The 16,219-nt window shown below is 38.8% G+C and overlaps 2 protein-coding genes across 2 annotated transcripts; one reads left to right on the top strand and one right to left on the bottom strand.

Annotated features, from left to right (window-relative positions):
* Positions 1-1,569: 1,569 nt before the first annotated feature.
* GCK72_013065 (uncharacterized protein) lies at positions 1,570-2,379 on the top strand (the record flags this gene model as incomplete). Its single annotated transcript, XM_053729618.1, has 1 exon — positions 1,570-2,379. One exon carries the CDS (start codon positions 1,570-1,572, stop codon positions 2,377-2,379), a length of 810 nt encoding a protein of 269 aa, XP_053584390.1.
* Positions 2,380-13,797: 11,418 nt separating this feature from the next.
* GCK72_013064 (uncharacterized protein) lies at positions 13,798-16,149 on the bottom strand (the record flags this gene model as incomplete). Its single annotated transcript, XM_003110132.2, has 14 exons — positions 13,798-13,963; positions 14,006-14,101; positions 14,147-14,316; positions 14,361-14,497; positions 14,544-14,674; positions 14,724-14,848; positions 14,897-15,013; positions 15,057-15,156; positions 15,202-15,342; positions 15,387-15,553; positions 15,599-15,703; positions 15,750-15,927; positions 15,974-16,047; positions 16,093-16,149. 14 exons carry the CDS (start codon positions 16,147-16,149, stop codon positions 13,798-13,800), a joined length of 1,764 nt encoding a protein of 587 aa, XP_003110180.2.
* Between the last annotated feature and the right edge of the window lie 70 nt (positions 16,150-16,219).

The raw sequence follows: 16,219 nt of genomic DNA, 5'->3' as shown, positions 1-16,219 counted from the left end.
TCCAACACCTTTTCAAAACACATGACAGTTTTCGTTCCTATTCCATGCTCGGTATGGCAATCAATCGAATCAGGTCTGTATATTTCAGTTTGCCGCATCGTAAACGAAGTGCTAATAAGGCAGATTTGATTGAACTTTGAATAAATTCACTACAAGATTCTTATTCGGTACGCAAGACGAAAGAACTCAAATCAGATACTTTTTTGAATGACGATAACTTTTTGAAACGGTGAACAGTTGTAAAAGTTACATAAGAATCAAAATCTAACCATCATCCTAGAATTTTGTTGTTGTAAAATCTTTCCAAACTAATTATAAGTAAATTAAGTAAGTACAAAATGTCAAGTTAACATTAAATCAGAATTTCTGAAATATTCGCTGTCTCAAACAGTCCAGAAAGGTTGAAAAATTTGAAGCTTACATTAGATTCTTCTCATTCATAAGAGACAATCCAGCATTAAAACAGAACAAAAGAACAACTTCTCTCTTCTCCCATAAAGTGGGTGTCTATTTGAGTAGAGAGCCCTCACTTTTCCCTTCATTATCTAATATTTCATTTGGTGGTATAAAGAGAGGCGCGAAAATCGATGGAAAACATTAGGAGTCAACGAAAGAGAGTTGTGGAATGAGAGGGGGGTCAAGCTACAAGAAATTGTTGGGGGGGAGTGGAGGTGAGGAAGGATGGTTTGGATTTACAAGGATATGGTTTACGAAATGGTTGCGTGAATGGCAGAAGAAAGAAACCTACATTAGATATAGAGTATTTGTAACTGGGAAAATTTTTTTGTAAGGGAAAGAGCCAGATGAAGAAATGATTGGGGAATTGCTTCAAATTACAGTTCCGTGAAATTAAGAAGAACTTGAAACTGGCAACTAATTCTACAATCATTCTTACATATATATAAAATGCATGTGGGGTTTGTCTGCATCTCACAATGTCGGAATTTTATTTTCATTTCCAAAAATACAAATTATCAGCAAAAAAGTTTTCACGTGAACACGAGTGGCGCAGCCGTAAGAAAACGCGCCGACGGCGCGTTAGCCTAAGCTGGTACTAAAATAACTTTGACAGAATAATAATCGAAATTTTTTGGATGCTTGTTTTTTGGAAATATCCAAAATTAGGAGCGGTTAGTGATTTGAAAAAAACAAGAGACGATCAATTATAGCATGAACAAAACTACAGTTTTATGAAGTTCATGAGATTGGTAGGATTAAGACAATTTCTGCGATCATCTACGATTTTTCCTTTCAATTTGTTCTTTACGGAACATTTTAATTGGAATCTTGAGTTTACAAGAAATGTATGTAAGAATTTTATTTACAAGGAGAGTAAAGTTATTATAGAAGGAAAAATATTAGCAACATTCAAAAGGATGTGAAACAGATTTTATATTTCTTCAGGACTCGGAAAGGACCCTCATTCCCCTTGTGTGTCCTTGTCTTGAGCGCACCCTCCGTCCCTATCCTCCGGTATTGATTTTTTGGATTTCATATTCTAACTATATCTATCTATATTCTGAACCTCAATTCTATATTCGCTGCCAAATATTTATTCCGAATTTGATCATGCTGAATGGTAGGGGACCCCGTGTCAAACGGGCTCTCACAGAAACGGATTCGAAAGACGCCCCGCCCAAATTTGTTGCCTATGAGGACTATCGTGCCCTGTATGACCATGTCCTCAAGTTGACTCGTCAAGTCAATGAACTTCAAGCGTGTCTCATGGAAACCTGCTCCACTAAAGTAAGTGAACGTCTCTCTAGTGCCTGCCCTATGGCGCAGGACCCCCCAGCTATCGGGGAACCTGTCTTCTGCCATTCAAACAACGACGTCTTCTCTTTTCCCTCCGCGAATGGCGATGAGAGCCGTCCAACAAGTTATGCCGAAATCTCTTCTAAAAACCTGCCAAAGCCGCTCTCTACGCTTTCCATTGCGCAAGAAGCAGCCAAAATGCTGGACAAAGCGACCCGCGCCGTCATCGAGAGATTCCCGGACTCAAAGGACGATCCGGAACAAGAGAAACGTGACTTGGAATTCTTCTCAACATTCAGCGCAAAGCACGGACTGCCATCTCCATCTCAAGCCCACCGCCATCCGTCTAAAACGGCATGTCGGCCTCTCAAGTTGCAGTTTGCATCGAATTCTGACAGAGATAAATTTCTGAATGGATTTTTCAAAGCCAAGAACGCGGATCCGTCACTCTCTTCTATCCAGAGCCGACCAAGAGCTAGAAGAGATCTTACGAGAGAGGAACTGAAGAAATTGTACGAGTCTCGCAAGTTTGTCTACGACAACAACTTGAAAGAAAAATCATCCAAGTTCATCATGGTCGACATTGAGTATAAACTCAACAAAAATCCTCGCCCTTTTCTCTAATCGCCTGTCAACCCTCTTGCCAATTTCCATCTCTTCTAACTTCTCGCTCTAATTCTTTTTTACCACTTCCTCCTTCCAATATTTCCGACTTTTCTTCTTCTTCTCCGGCTAGCCACATTGACCAGTCTGACATACAAATCGACATAGTTCTCTCTAACGTACGCAGCGTCGCCAGCCTTTCCAAAATTTCCTTAATTATTGATTTCTTTCGATCTTCTGAACACCACCTTCTAATACTTACTGAAACCTTTCTTGATCAATCAGTACCTTCATCTCTTTTCTCTTCTCCTGATATAAACATCACAAGGTTTGATCGAGATCCCACCGTCCATCATAAATCTAGAGGGGGTGGAGTCGCCTTACTCTCCAAAAGCATCATTACCGTATCACCAATAGAAATCAATAATTCATTCCACTACCCCCTCCACAAATCCGAAATACTAGCTTGCATGATTGCTCCTTCTGACTCTTTTTCTGGCAAATTTGCTCCTTTTACCCTTTGCACTGTCTATAGACCTCCAGACATTCATGTCTCTGAATCTGAAGCTCTCATGAATCATCTCAACGTAGTTCTCCCCCTTGACTCTTGTCTCCTCATGGGAGACTTCAATTTTCCCGAAATCTCATGGGGACTTAACCCTCCTTCTCTCCATAAGTTCCAAAGTTTCCTGAATTCGCGTGGGCTTACCCAACACATCACTTTTCCCACTAGACTCGGTGCAACCTCCTCGAATATCCTGGACCTCATCATCTCTTCTCCCGACGTTCCTATCTACAAACTTGAAAGAATCCCACCTCTCCTGAATTCCGATCATCTATCTATCCACTGTGTTTTCAGCCCGCCTTATGTTAATACTATCGGCACCCCCCAAGCGCATAAACCCACCAACCGCCTAAACTTCCGAAAATGTAACTTTAGTGCCTTAAACGCTGCGCTTGCCTCCACCGACTGGGACATAGTTCTTAGTACCCTCCCATCTTCTTCTGATAAGTACAATAAATTCATTTCTATTCTTTCTAGTTTAATTCGATCCCACACTCCCTCTATACTTCCCACCAAACACCGTGGTCCATCTAATCTAGCCAGACAGCTCAAGCGTGTTCGCTCCTCCTACTCCAAAGCCCTTAAGTCACCCACTCCCGCGCCCGATTTAATGCGTGAATTTCAAACTCGCTTAAAAAAAATTCAGCATGACATCAAAAAACAATTATTCCGCCGGGAAAAACATATATTATCCACTATCCACAGTAGATCAGCGCTTGCTTTAATCAATAAACGGCTCAAATGTAGGTCTACAATTCCCCATCTATCCTTTGGCTCAGACCTTATTACTTCAGATTCCTCCAAAGCAGCCATATTTGCTGACGAATTCCTCTCCAACTACAGCACTAGCACCCACACTCCACCTTCCTCGGTCCCGAATAACCCCTCTCCTTCCGCCCACCCGCAGTCTTCCAGAGACACTTTTTCCCCTTGGGTAATTGAGCAAGTCATCTCCAAAATTCCTCCAAAATGTGGGTTCTCCCTTCACTTAGCCAATTACTTTATAATCAAAAACTGCGCCACTAGCCTTGCCCTACCTCTCTCCATCATTTATTCTGAATCCCTCGAGTCCTCTGTTGTCCCCAGCGCTTGGAAACATGGGACTATCATCCCAGTTTTCAAAAAAGGGAACCCCTCATCCCCCGCAAAACTATCGCCCCATCACGCTCACCGATTCATTCGCCCGCATTTTTGAAAGAATTCTTTGCCGTCAAATTAGAACGGACCTAGGTCACCGATTCTCCATCCACCAGCACGGATTTCTTGCTCGCCGTTCCTGCCCTAGTTCTCTGGTCTACTCTACCGCAAACTATAAAAGAATCCTGAAAAGTCACCATTCTCTAGACGTTGTCTTCTTTGACTTTAGGAAAGCATTTGATAAGGTAGATCACATTATTTTGATCAAAAAACTTGCTAACTTTGGTCTGCCAAACCCTTACATCTCCTGGTTCGAAGCTTTCCTCAAAGAACGCACCTTCTCAGTCATGGTTAACGGATCCCTAGACAATAAAATTTCTCCTATTCCTTCGGGTGTTCCGCAAGGAACTGTATCAGGTCCCCTTTTATTCCTAATCTACATAAACGACCTACTCCTGAAACTCCCGCCAAACATTCATTTTGCCGCTTTTGCTGATGATATTAAACTGTATTCCCACGACCCAGTTCTCCTCCAACACGGTATAAACCTAGTATCCGAATGGGCCTCCGCCAACGCTCTCCCATTAGCCCACACCAAAACCTCTCTTCTTAGGCTAGGTCCCGAAAACTCTCGTCACCCATTTCATGTAGACTCCATCCCCATCTCCGAATCTACAGTAGTACGGGATCTAGGTCTATTAACCGACTCAGATCTCAAATTCGTCCTTCACATTTCCAAATTATCCTCGTTAGCTTTACTCCGCTGTAATCAACTGCTCAAAGCCTTCAAGTCTAGATCTATATCACTCTACAGACATCTTTTCAACACCTATGTTCTTCCCTTGCTTGAATATTGCTCTGTTGTTTACTCTCCTACACCTTCTAGCATTCTTTCTCAAAAACTTGAAAAACCACTCAGATTATTCACTAGAAAAGTTCTACAACGATGCAACATTCCTTATTCTTCTTACCTCGACCGTCTCGAAATTCTCGATATTTACTCAGCCCGCCATCGCAGACTTAAATCACAATTAATCTTACTTTATAAATTTATATGCGGCGCAGCGTATTTTCCAAATATCCAATCGTATGTCAGACTGTCCAATTCGGCTAGACGACCCATGACTTTAATTTGTGTTAGGCCTGACGTTAATGACTTCTTCTCTACTACAATTCCCATATGGAATTCTATCATATGTAATACCCATGACTTCCTTCCCCCCGGTAAATTTGTCTCCCTACTCAATAATTCAATTAATAGACTATGATCTCCCCCCTGTGAATTTGCTCTTTACCTTGCCCCCTCTCCCCCTTTTCGGTTACTTCAGCCATTTCATTCATATCTTCTCTCCTCATGTCAATTAATTCTCGTTCCCCCCATTTTTCCCCATACCTTCGGACTTATTAGCTTGCTTTCCTCTTATTTCGCCCTCCTACCAGGTCTATAGCCTCGTGAGGGGCATGACCCGGTCTCCTGTTTTAAATTTCTTGATTTATACCCAGTCAATAAATAAATAAATAAAGGAGTAGATTTATTTGTATTCACCGGAATTTCTTGAAATTAATTCTCTACGGATATGGAACATTTGAAACAGAAACGATCTGAGAACTGCCTTCTCAAATGGAGTCATCAAGTTTTCTTTTTCAAAATTAGCATTCATGATTTGAACATAACTGATGAAAGGGAATATACCGACTTTTGGGTAGACTTCAAGCGTTGAGATCGTTTTGAAAAATTTGAAAAAATTCAAGGAAGTGTTTTCTTATTTTGTAATGACGGAAAATAAAGAATTTGAAACAGAATTAAACAAAAAGCAGAGTAATATTTATGGTTTAATGTGTGATTAGGTGACATTTAGGAAGTTGGGAAGAAAATTGACAGTAATCCAGAACGTTATTGGAGGAATTTAGCAATTCTAATTCTTACGGTCCGTTTTTAAAGAATTGAAGAAACAGAAGCAGTTCTCGACAACGACAATAATTAATTATGAGAAAGAAAGGTGTTTCATAAAGTTTATGTATAAGAATAGGTAAAATAGAAAACTGATTCTTTCAGTTTTACAGAATTTTAGAAACTAAAAAAAAAAAAGATGCACTGGATTATTTGGGTGTAATGATGAGAAACCAGTAAATCAAAAATTGAGCAAATTTAAGAAAACTATAAAAAGCTGGGCGAAAATAAACATAGAAAATCAGTTTTAGTTAGTTCATATTTTCAAAAAAAGTTTTAGAATTTACTGGTACCACTACAAATTTGTTACTTTTTCAAAAACTACAAATAAAAATTTATGCCAAGTGAGAACAACTATGAAACGTTTGAGTTTTGCGACAGATAAATATGAATGGTAATGCATTCGAATAATCAAGCTGAGTCACAAAAAAATAGGTTTAATAAGGTTTTGAAACGGCGGAGAATGGGAAAATAATTGCTAGAAGAACATGAATTGAAAAAAAAATCGGTTTCAGATATCTCTTTCTTTTCTTTTTTTTTAAATAGAAATTTTAATTTACATTTCTTGAGCAAATGTCAAAATATGAGAAAAGTGAGAACACAACTGTAGAAGTGTTCCAACTGATAAGACGTAAGGTATTAGTGAAACAAAGTGTCTGTGTCTCCATGATCTACATGATATTTCTTCAGAGGGAGAGAGATAACACACTCTCTCTCTCTCTCTCAGCCCCTCCGATTGAAATAAGCCGTCTCCAGGGCTCTGGGTCCACTCAGACATTGACACCCAGGCTGGTAGAGCAATTGAGAGAAATAGTGGGGGAGATGAAGAGACGCAGACGGTATTGGTAGAGAGAGCATTTTGGAAGGGCAGCTGGTGGTCAGTGTGGAAAATGAGTGGGGTTGGATGGAATAGAGAAAAGGAAATCAAGGATGTTCAAAAAAAATTTCGCGGGCTGAAACGCGTAAGCCTGAGAGTTGTGGTGCACGTTTCAGCCCGCGAAATTTTTTTTGTTGAAAATCTTAGGTCACTTAATTTTTTTTACAGTATCAATAACAGAATTGTTTTCAGATCAATTTTTTAAAAGTTTCAATCTGTTTTCTTGGCAAACTTGGAAACGAAAAAAAAAACATTTTTTTTAGTTTCTCTATTGTGCCTTATATTTTGACCGTTGTCGGTGTTTCGTTAATTCGGCGTTATATAAACGCGACAAGGATATTCAAAGAAAATAATTAAGGAGTATGTCGTACACTGAAAATCATTATCTTTCTCACTTTCTTACGACTCAAATACCGTAGTAAATGGGGCGTATCTTAGAAGGGACATCTTTGGAGACGCCACTTTCAAACGACCTATAAATTTGATTATAGGTATTTTCGACCCCGGGTAGTCCATTTCAGATTTTAAATTCTGCTAAATGTCTCTGTGAGCCGTGTTACGAGCTCTGAAATTTTACATATGGGTAAGATTTTTCACATGGAATTCCAAACCGATCGCATATACGGCCCACCGCGGTTCCATTTGTGTTCCCCAGCGGTACCTGTGCTTCAGAGTTGCGCGGAATTCCGACTTCCGACTTCCGACTTCCGACTTCCGGATTTGGAATTTTACTTCCGACTTCCGACTTCCGACTTCCGTTTTTGAAAAAATCACTTCCGCGCATCTCTGCTGTGCTTGTAGGATGTAAAAATGAGAAAATCTTGTGTATACTACTTGTCGATTTGGAATTTCATATGAAAAGTTTCAGAGTTCATAACTCGGCTCTCAGAGACATTTAACAAATTTTGATTTCAGAAATGGACTCCCCATGGTCGAAAATACCAATAACCAAGTTTATAGGTCGTTTGAAAGTGGCGTCTCAAAAGACTTCTCTTGTTAGAAGGACAAGATGATCATTTTGAGAGATATATTCATTTGGAAGGAAGGGATTGGTGTTCTGTCTTACCCTCACAATCAGAAACCCGCTCGCTATTCCCCCCTGATTCAGCTCCTTTCCTTTTTTGTAGCTATTGTTAAAATTATGAGTGAACTGAAATAATGAAAGATCATTGAAAATTAATAAAAACAGTGAAACAGTAGGCGGATTAAGATAATGTGATTTTTAAAATTGGAATATCATCATTTCACAAAATTTCACTCAAAAGTTTTAAAACACAAGAGAGTTTTGATAATGAATCCATCCGGAATTAATTTCGAAAATATTCGGATTCAGCACAACTTTAAAACAGAATACAGCTGGATTATATTAAACTGACATGAAGTACATCTGATAAAAGAAAAATTAACTACCATGAAACAGCATAAATATTAGATAGAAAATATTTTCTAAAAATGAATCGGACTAGCAAGATTTCGCAAAACATCAGTTGCATTATTATTTCAAAATGGTTCAAGTTATGAGAATTTAATATTCATATGTCGTTGGTTTCATATGTATTCATTTATATGCACAGGTCGTCCTTTCTAGAACTTTGGTAATTTGCTCGAACGTCTCTTCAGTTTTTTGGTTCTCAGTGTTTCCTTGGTGTCGGCTACTGTTTCACGGAGCTCTTAATATATAATCGGTGTTATGATGTGAGATAAATCGTTGATGTGAGATAATTGAACAAGAACTACTTTTAAGAAACAAAAGCATTGAACTCAAATATTCGAACAAAATTCTCTTTAAAACGGAAGACAACTGTTCTTTTGAGCTGTGTTCATTGTCAATGGAAGGAAATACATATTAGAAGAGTGGAAGGAAATACCAACCGTATATCTGTGTATTTGTTAACATCAAATACCTGCAACAGTAAAAAATGTTCGGTTGCATAATTAGTATAACTACGATTTTTAAGCTACTCTGATGAATGGAGAATTGAAAGGTAACTCATTCTCATTACAGGGAAGGAATTTAGTTATTTAGTTACTGAGTGAAAATTTCTAGGTTTAGAGAAATCTTCGGATAAGAGTCTGTAGCTAACTAGTCAGGCTAAATTTAAAAAAAACAGAAAAAGTAAAGCATTTCAGTTTCAGACTACTGCTATTCGAAATCCTCGAAATAAACTGTTATGTCTTCTGGTGGCGGGAGAAGGGACTTATAAAACCATTTATTACATGGTGAGAATCAATAACTAAGAGTTCTCTTCATTTTATATAGGCAGATCTTCTTGCCACGTGTGACCTCCGGGTTAGACGTTCACTAGGCTAGGCCATTGCTAGTTCACGCCACAACACCTCCCTTTCTTCAATGAAAGTACATTTTGTCTACTGTCTTGAATCTTCGATTCTTCCACGACAGCCGCTGCCCAGACTCCACAGCTTTTCTTCTTCGGGACCTATGTCCGCATCATTGCTTCGATCCTCTGATCATCGGCCAACGATCTTCAGCAGATGACATTTCCATATGCATCTCTCAGCTTCCACACGAAATCTGCCATTTGAAATCGGTGCACGAGTACCTCGATCCATCTTCACTCGGCGCTGCTGCTGGTTCTTCTACTTCTACTTCTACTGCTACTTCTTCTACAGTTTCTTTCTTCTGGGTGATCCGATGATCCCGAGCTCCTCGCTCTCCTACTCTTCTTACCGCTTCTCTTTTTTTAACGATGTTGTCTATCGGGATCTCTTTGCCTCTTCCTTCTTCAAGGCGCACCAGCCAACGGTCCCGTCCGACATGCCAAGCCCCCGGGCGTCGGTTCGTTGTTCAGATCCTGATCGCCAATTGTTACGTTTGTGCGATCGAGCCGTAAGCGAGTTATTTAGAACAGGTTTATTTACAAACTCATTTCCATAGGAAATAACAAGTTCAATAAGTAGAGCACGTGAACTAGGGTGCTATGCCTGGTTTATATATCTTCACGGATATAACACAAACGAACAATATGAGAGTCTCACAAGGATATATGACGGACCGAGTTGAACTTTTTCTATAAATTTGACCGCAGGTAATTTGTACCTTGAGGATTCGAAAATTGCAATAAAAATCTGCTAAATGCTCACGTGACCCGAGTTAAGACCCGTCAAACTTTTTTTTTCGTTTCGGTAGACTATTCGATGAATTGAAATTTTACTTGAAAATATTCGAGTAAACTTCTCTTTAAAACGGAAGATAACTGTTTTCTGGTGTTGGGCTCAGAACTTAATAACCTAGAGGAGATATCAAACGACCGTAAATTATTTTCGTTAACATAAAATACCTGCTGCAGTAAAAAATATTCGGTTGCATAATCAGTATAAATTACTTACAGGCATTTAGTTATTTAGTTAGTACTTGCTTTCGAAATTGCACGTTTTCATATCTACATATTCGAAAATTTTCAAAATGTCAAAATATCTATGTTTCAATGTGGCTATATCAAACCATTACTCCGTTTTTACATTTACAATAATTTTTTGGAACGGGGAAGTCAAAAAAAAGTTCGTATGGAGATGAAATCTCATGGGAGAAGTCTCCGCATATTCATCAGGAAACAATTTTTTTTTCTGCGGGTGTCATTTTTTCTCTGTTTCGCTCTCTGAACCAGTTTTTGCAATACGTTCTTCATCAGAAGAATCAGAAAAGTACAAAATTTCAGAAAAATGTGAAACCGAAATATGTGTTTGTACTGCAAAATGTGTAAAATACATTCTGGAAAACGGGAGGAACAAAACGCACGGAAGCGTATCCAAGGGAGCCTAAGAGCCAAGAGAAAAGAAAAGAAGAAGACAGAGAACAATCGGAGTCAAAAGAAGGAGGAGACGGGGCTAAAAATAAGATATTTTGATGCCATTGTGTAGTTTTTGTTGGGAAGAAAAGGGGGAGGGAGGAGTGGTCAAGTTTTGGGAGAATGGACAGAAAGGGAGGGGGATTGTGTTCGGGATTTAGGGTTTTTGGAATGGGTTCATAGTATGTTGGATTTGGTTTTTCCTATCTGGACTCGACACAAGGAAGAATGGTGGGGGAAGTCAATTGAAAAGAAATAATTCTGTTTTTAACCTTTTTTCGAAATTTCTGATTTAATCTAGATCGGGAGGATTCAATCCCGCGTTTCTGTGAGTAAACCCACAGCCCATAGGTAAGACTACTCGCAGCGTAACTGACCGAGTCTTACGGGACCCGACACAAGAAAGAATGGTGGGGGAAGTCAATTGAAAATAAATAATTATGTTTTTTTAAACCTTTTTTTTTTTGAAATTACTGATTTAATCTAGATCGGGAGGATTCATGGTTAACTCACGTTTGTTTCGTCTTCATCCCTTTTGTTGAACCATGTGTTGCTGCCGTGTACTGTTGTGGATCGTTGTAAGCTTTGGGACAAAACACTGTTCTGGGAGCGTTGTTGTGCTTCTCGACTGGAAAATAAAATAAAAATTTGTGAATTTGATAAGCTCGCATGAAGAGGTATCATGAGAGAGAAATCAAAAGGTACATAGGGACCACAGGTAGATCGAATGGAATAAAAACTGGAAGAGCCCAAAAAGAGAGGACTGCTATGTGGCCGAGTGAAAGGGATAACTGACTGTATTCCATCAGTTAGACCTCATTAAGGTTGGGGGGGGGGGGGGCGTGGTCTTATTGTCAACTTCTATTAGATTTCCCAGGATGATAAGTGACAGATGGGAGTGTTTGTGGCAGAGAACAACAATAAGAGCACAGGCCGGCATTCTCACATTTGTAATTATTGATCTCCACGTTTGCACCTTGTCGGCATAATGAGAATTCGTTATGGTCGATCAGTATATAGATGTTATTGACCCTCAGTAAGATAAGCTGGAGAAAAAATACCACAGCTCACAAGAGGTGTGAACTTGGATCATGATGGCATATTAATTTTGAATGTGAAGAAATCGGCCTATGTTCATCTTGTTACTCTCTGCCGCAGACACTCGCACTTGTCACTTATCTTCCTGGGAAATCAAATAGATGAAATGTCGATCGAGAAAAAACAAAACTAATACAGACAGGTGTGAACGTGGGATTAATAATAAACAAGACAGCCCGTATTTTTATTGTTCTTCACTTATCTCCATGTGAAATCTAATAGATGATGGCAAACAGGCCACGCCCCCTACCTTAATAAGGTCTTACTGATGGACTACAGTCAGTTATCCCTTTCACTCCGGCACAGAGCAGTCCTCTCTTTTTGGGCGCCCCTGTTTCTATGGTGCATTCGATCTACCTCTGTTTACTGTATCCTTCTACTTTCTCTCTCAAGTTACCTCTTCATGCGAGCTTATAAAATTCACAAACCGAATATTTTCTTTTTCAGTCGAGAAGCACCACAACGCCCCCAGAACTGTAGACGGCTGCAACACAACAACGGTTCAACAAATGGAATGGAAAAAGGAATAACGTGAGTAGCAGTGGGCCCTTCCTCCCGATCTAGATTAAATCAGAAATTTCAAAAAAAAGGTTAAAAAAAACATAATTATTTCTTTTTTATTGACTTCCCCCACCATTCTTTCTTGTGTCGGGTCCCGTAAGACTCGGTCAGTTACGCTGCGAGTAGTCTTACCTATGGGCTGTGGGTTTACTCACAGAGACGCGGGATTGAATCCTCCCAATCTATTATAAATTCACAGTCTGTCGCCGGGTCGGATTAAAAGCGCATTTAATTGTTCGAATCTGTCTCCACGGCCTCCAGCGAAGGCCCTCTCGATTCAAAAAAAAGAAGCGGGAAACGCCATTTTTCAGTGGAGCGCGTTTGCGTTTTCAGCTTTTTCAGCAGCAATTTTTTTATTTTCTCATCGTTTTAGCAGTGAATTTTGTGTTTTAATGCAACTTTTTTCACTTTTTTTTGTTAAAATAATGATTTTCTGGGATAACTATTTCTATTTTTCTTCTTTCCGCTATGATTTTCAGATAATTCTTCGATATACGGGCCAAAACATCAAAATTTTACAGAAAAAAGTACATTCAACCCGAAAAAACGTGCAATAGCGACTACCACGATGGCTAAAAAAGCATTAAAAGGTAAGAAACAAAGACAAACATACGATTTTTTGCTAAATAAATTGTTTTTTCTTGTTTTTCAATTTTATTTAGTGAAAAAAAAGCATTTTTGTAGAAAACTCCACGGTCATCTGCCTACTTCGATCTTGTCAACTACACAAGATGCCCAATTTTTGATGGACTCTTCATATTTTCTCCGACAGGTCCATTTTTCCTTTATGTGTCTTTCCGTTCGTCCCTTTATCGTAGTTGAGATTAGAGTAACGTGTCGATCAAATTTTCGATGATTTTTGAATCGAAAATTGATAGATCACAGTCGATAGGTGGTCGAGTCGATGACCAAAAAATGAATCGCGACTCGACGATAAACAAAAAGTCATGATTATCGCCTCAAAATTATCGATGACTATCGACGATGATGATCACTGGTGATTATCGATAATTTTTCGACCGGCGATTATCGATAGTCGGTCGACGATTATCGATAATCGTCGATCGTCGCGGCGATCGGCGATTATCGACGATTATCGACGATTATCGACGATAATTTAGCCGTGGCCGTGGCGGCCGCGGCCGAGAAAAACCGTCGTGCGTGAAGTCCTCTCGGAGTATTTCTTTTCAAATTAATTTTTTTCAACTTTCGTTCAATGCTTGCAATTTACCGTTTAATTCCGTTTAGTTTTCAATAAAATGGAAATTAATCGTTAATGATGACAAAATGAACAGAAACAAATTGGTGAATTACGACTAATTTTATTTTCTGAATCAGACAAATGGAATGCTAACTATAATTCGAGAAAAACAACAAAAAAACATAGAAAAATAACAGAAGAAGATGAGAAAGAACACCAGAAGAATGAGACGGAATGGAAAAGTTAATATTGTATCGATCGACGTCGAGTAGGGGTGCTACGGCTGCGACGACTGTCGTTGGAAGGATTACAAGTGCAAAGCGGAAGAAGATCTAATTTGATTTGCTCACCATTCTGCTCTGTCTCATCGTCATCATCATCACACTCAATGTACTCGGTTTCTTTTTCTCTGAAAGTTAATAATTTTCAATGAATAAGAATACGAACGAACTTTAATATGCCCAAAGAAGCGTTGATTAAAATTTCATGCATTGTTTGTGATGATAGGCGATTTCTTCGAGACGACGAAACGATTTCTCCACATCTACTGAAAAAAATAGTTTGAAAACAAGTCAGAATATAGAAAGCAAACCTGAACAGTCTTTCAACAGCAGCTGAAGATTGAGGGACGCAGAGAATGTGTCGAGCCAATCGAGCCAGTTTTGGAAATTGAAATTCATTACATTTCCAGAAATCAAGAGGGGAACTGGAATAGGGAGGTCTCGATTTTCTTATATATGCTTCGTAAGCAACAACTTCTGCCTGCAAAATTAACTTCTAATTAGATAATTCCCTGGAACAATTACCTTAGTATCATCCATAGATGAGGACAAACTTTTTGCCTCCATAAATCGACTGAGTCCACTTTGAGATACTTTCGAGCGTTTCTGAGGAGAACCATCGGAATTGAGTGAACCGTTTGAATTTAGAATTTTCAAACTATCTGAAATACACACATTTTTGATTAATATCATTTCAATGAAACCTACCACAATAATCAATCACGGTTTCTTCAATTTCTTGCCATTTTCTGTTATGCATAATTCCGTCGAAGTATCCGAAACGCGGGTCGATAAAAGTGGAGATCAATGCAATATCGTTCGACATGTAAGCATCAAATCTGAAAATTTCATAATTCCAATCATGCGTAACATCAATAAATGAGTTACCTCTTTTGAGTTTCATTAGTGATAACTCGAACAATGTGTTTCATCTGATTATGAGAAGAAACAAATTCTAAAAGATTTGCAAATTGAGGAATGATTTCGGAACAGAAGTTGTTATCTTTTTCAGCCTGAAAGATCGTATATAGAACATAAGCAATTTCTCATATCAAAGAAACCTCAGACACTGCGTCGACGAAGGGAGATGTCAACTCGACGAAATATTCCAGTTTCACTTTTTCCTCTTCACTCAACAAATATTCTTGAAATTTCGACAACGAGAAAATACTTTGATACTGAAAATGGTGGGTTACGAACTGTTTGGGGCTACGCACTTACGTGATTAAGAAAGGAAGCTGCGAGTATTGCGCAGCCTCCCCATCTTGTAGGACTGAATGGCAACGGAATTGGTCCAAAAGTTTTTAGAGCAGTTGATCTTCTGAACATGGGTGGTGATAGCGAGCTAGAACATATTATGACTTACTGTCTAAATATTGATCTGTCCACTTTTGACCGCGACAGATGAGATGCGAGTGAATAAACTTTCTTCAAAATCAGTGTAACCGACGGAACCTCGGACACTTCTTTTAAAATCAAAGCTAAAACATGAGCAGCGCAGTGTAGACTGCAATTATACTTTGACTTTTGCTCTTAAAAGACGTCACTTACTGATAAAGCATGTTTTTATTCAAAAAACTGCGTAAGTTGGAACCGGCATCACAAATCGCTCCGATAAGCTTCGAACTGTCTACTCCATAATCTTCCAAAACATCGGTGACAACGTTGCCAACATTTACAGAAGTGGCTTTTCCTGCCACATGACGAATTCCAAGAAACTGCAGTTATTTATTTATTTATTTTCTCATAAAGGCAATACTTACCACTTTCTTTTGTTCGAATTTCTCATCAATATAGTAAACAAAAATGGCGTAGAGGTTGACGTTCTCGAACTTTCCGTCCCATCCATCGACAGTCAAAAAAAACCTCTGAAAACGGTCAGTTAAGTCTTTTTTTTAAATTAGAAATCTCTACCTCCACATTTTCCAAATCACTTTTTGTCTTTTGAATGTATAACTTGGAGTTCTCGTGAATTCTTCTACGAAGTTTGTCTGGGCTCATCACTTCATATTGTTTATCCAGACTTCCGCAAAATTTGATGAAATACTGGTTTTTCGCGAACCTGAATGGAACTGTCGAAGTGCAAATGGCTCTGAAATTTTACTTTTATTTCGATAAATGAGGGATAAAGGACTTACAATACTAAATTCCTGTCAGCTTCAGCGTGTTCTTCCTTTCTATTGTTAAAAGACATCACGTTTTTGCTCTTTTTCTGAAAACAGAATCACATTATTTCTCAGTGTTTTTTCATCCCTACCTGCTTTTCCATATTCTTCAATTCCTCCGAGTGACACGAGTTGATATGGGATATCATTCCCGTGGTCGAGTGGCAATATTTCAGAGATTTTTTACAAATCTTACACCGCACACAATCATCACCGACT

Source organism: Caenorhabditis remanei, chromosome IV (genome assembly GCF_010183535.1).
Source record: "Caenorhabditis remanei strain PX506 chromosome IV, whole genome shotgun sequence".
NCBI classification, from domain to species: domain Eukaryota; kingdom Metazoa; phylum Nematoda; class Chromadorea; order Rhabditida; family Rhabditidae; genus Caenorhabditis; species Caenorhabditis remanei.
This window is presented reverse-complemented; position numbering and strand designations above follow the sequence as displayed.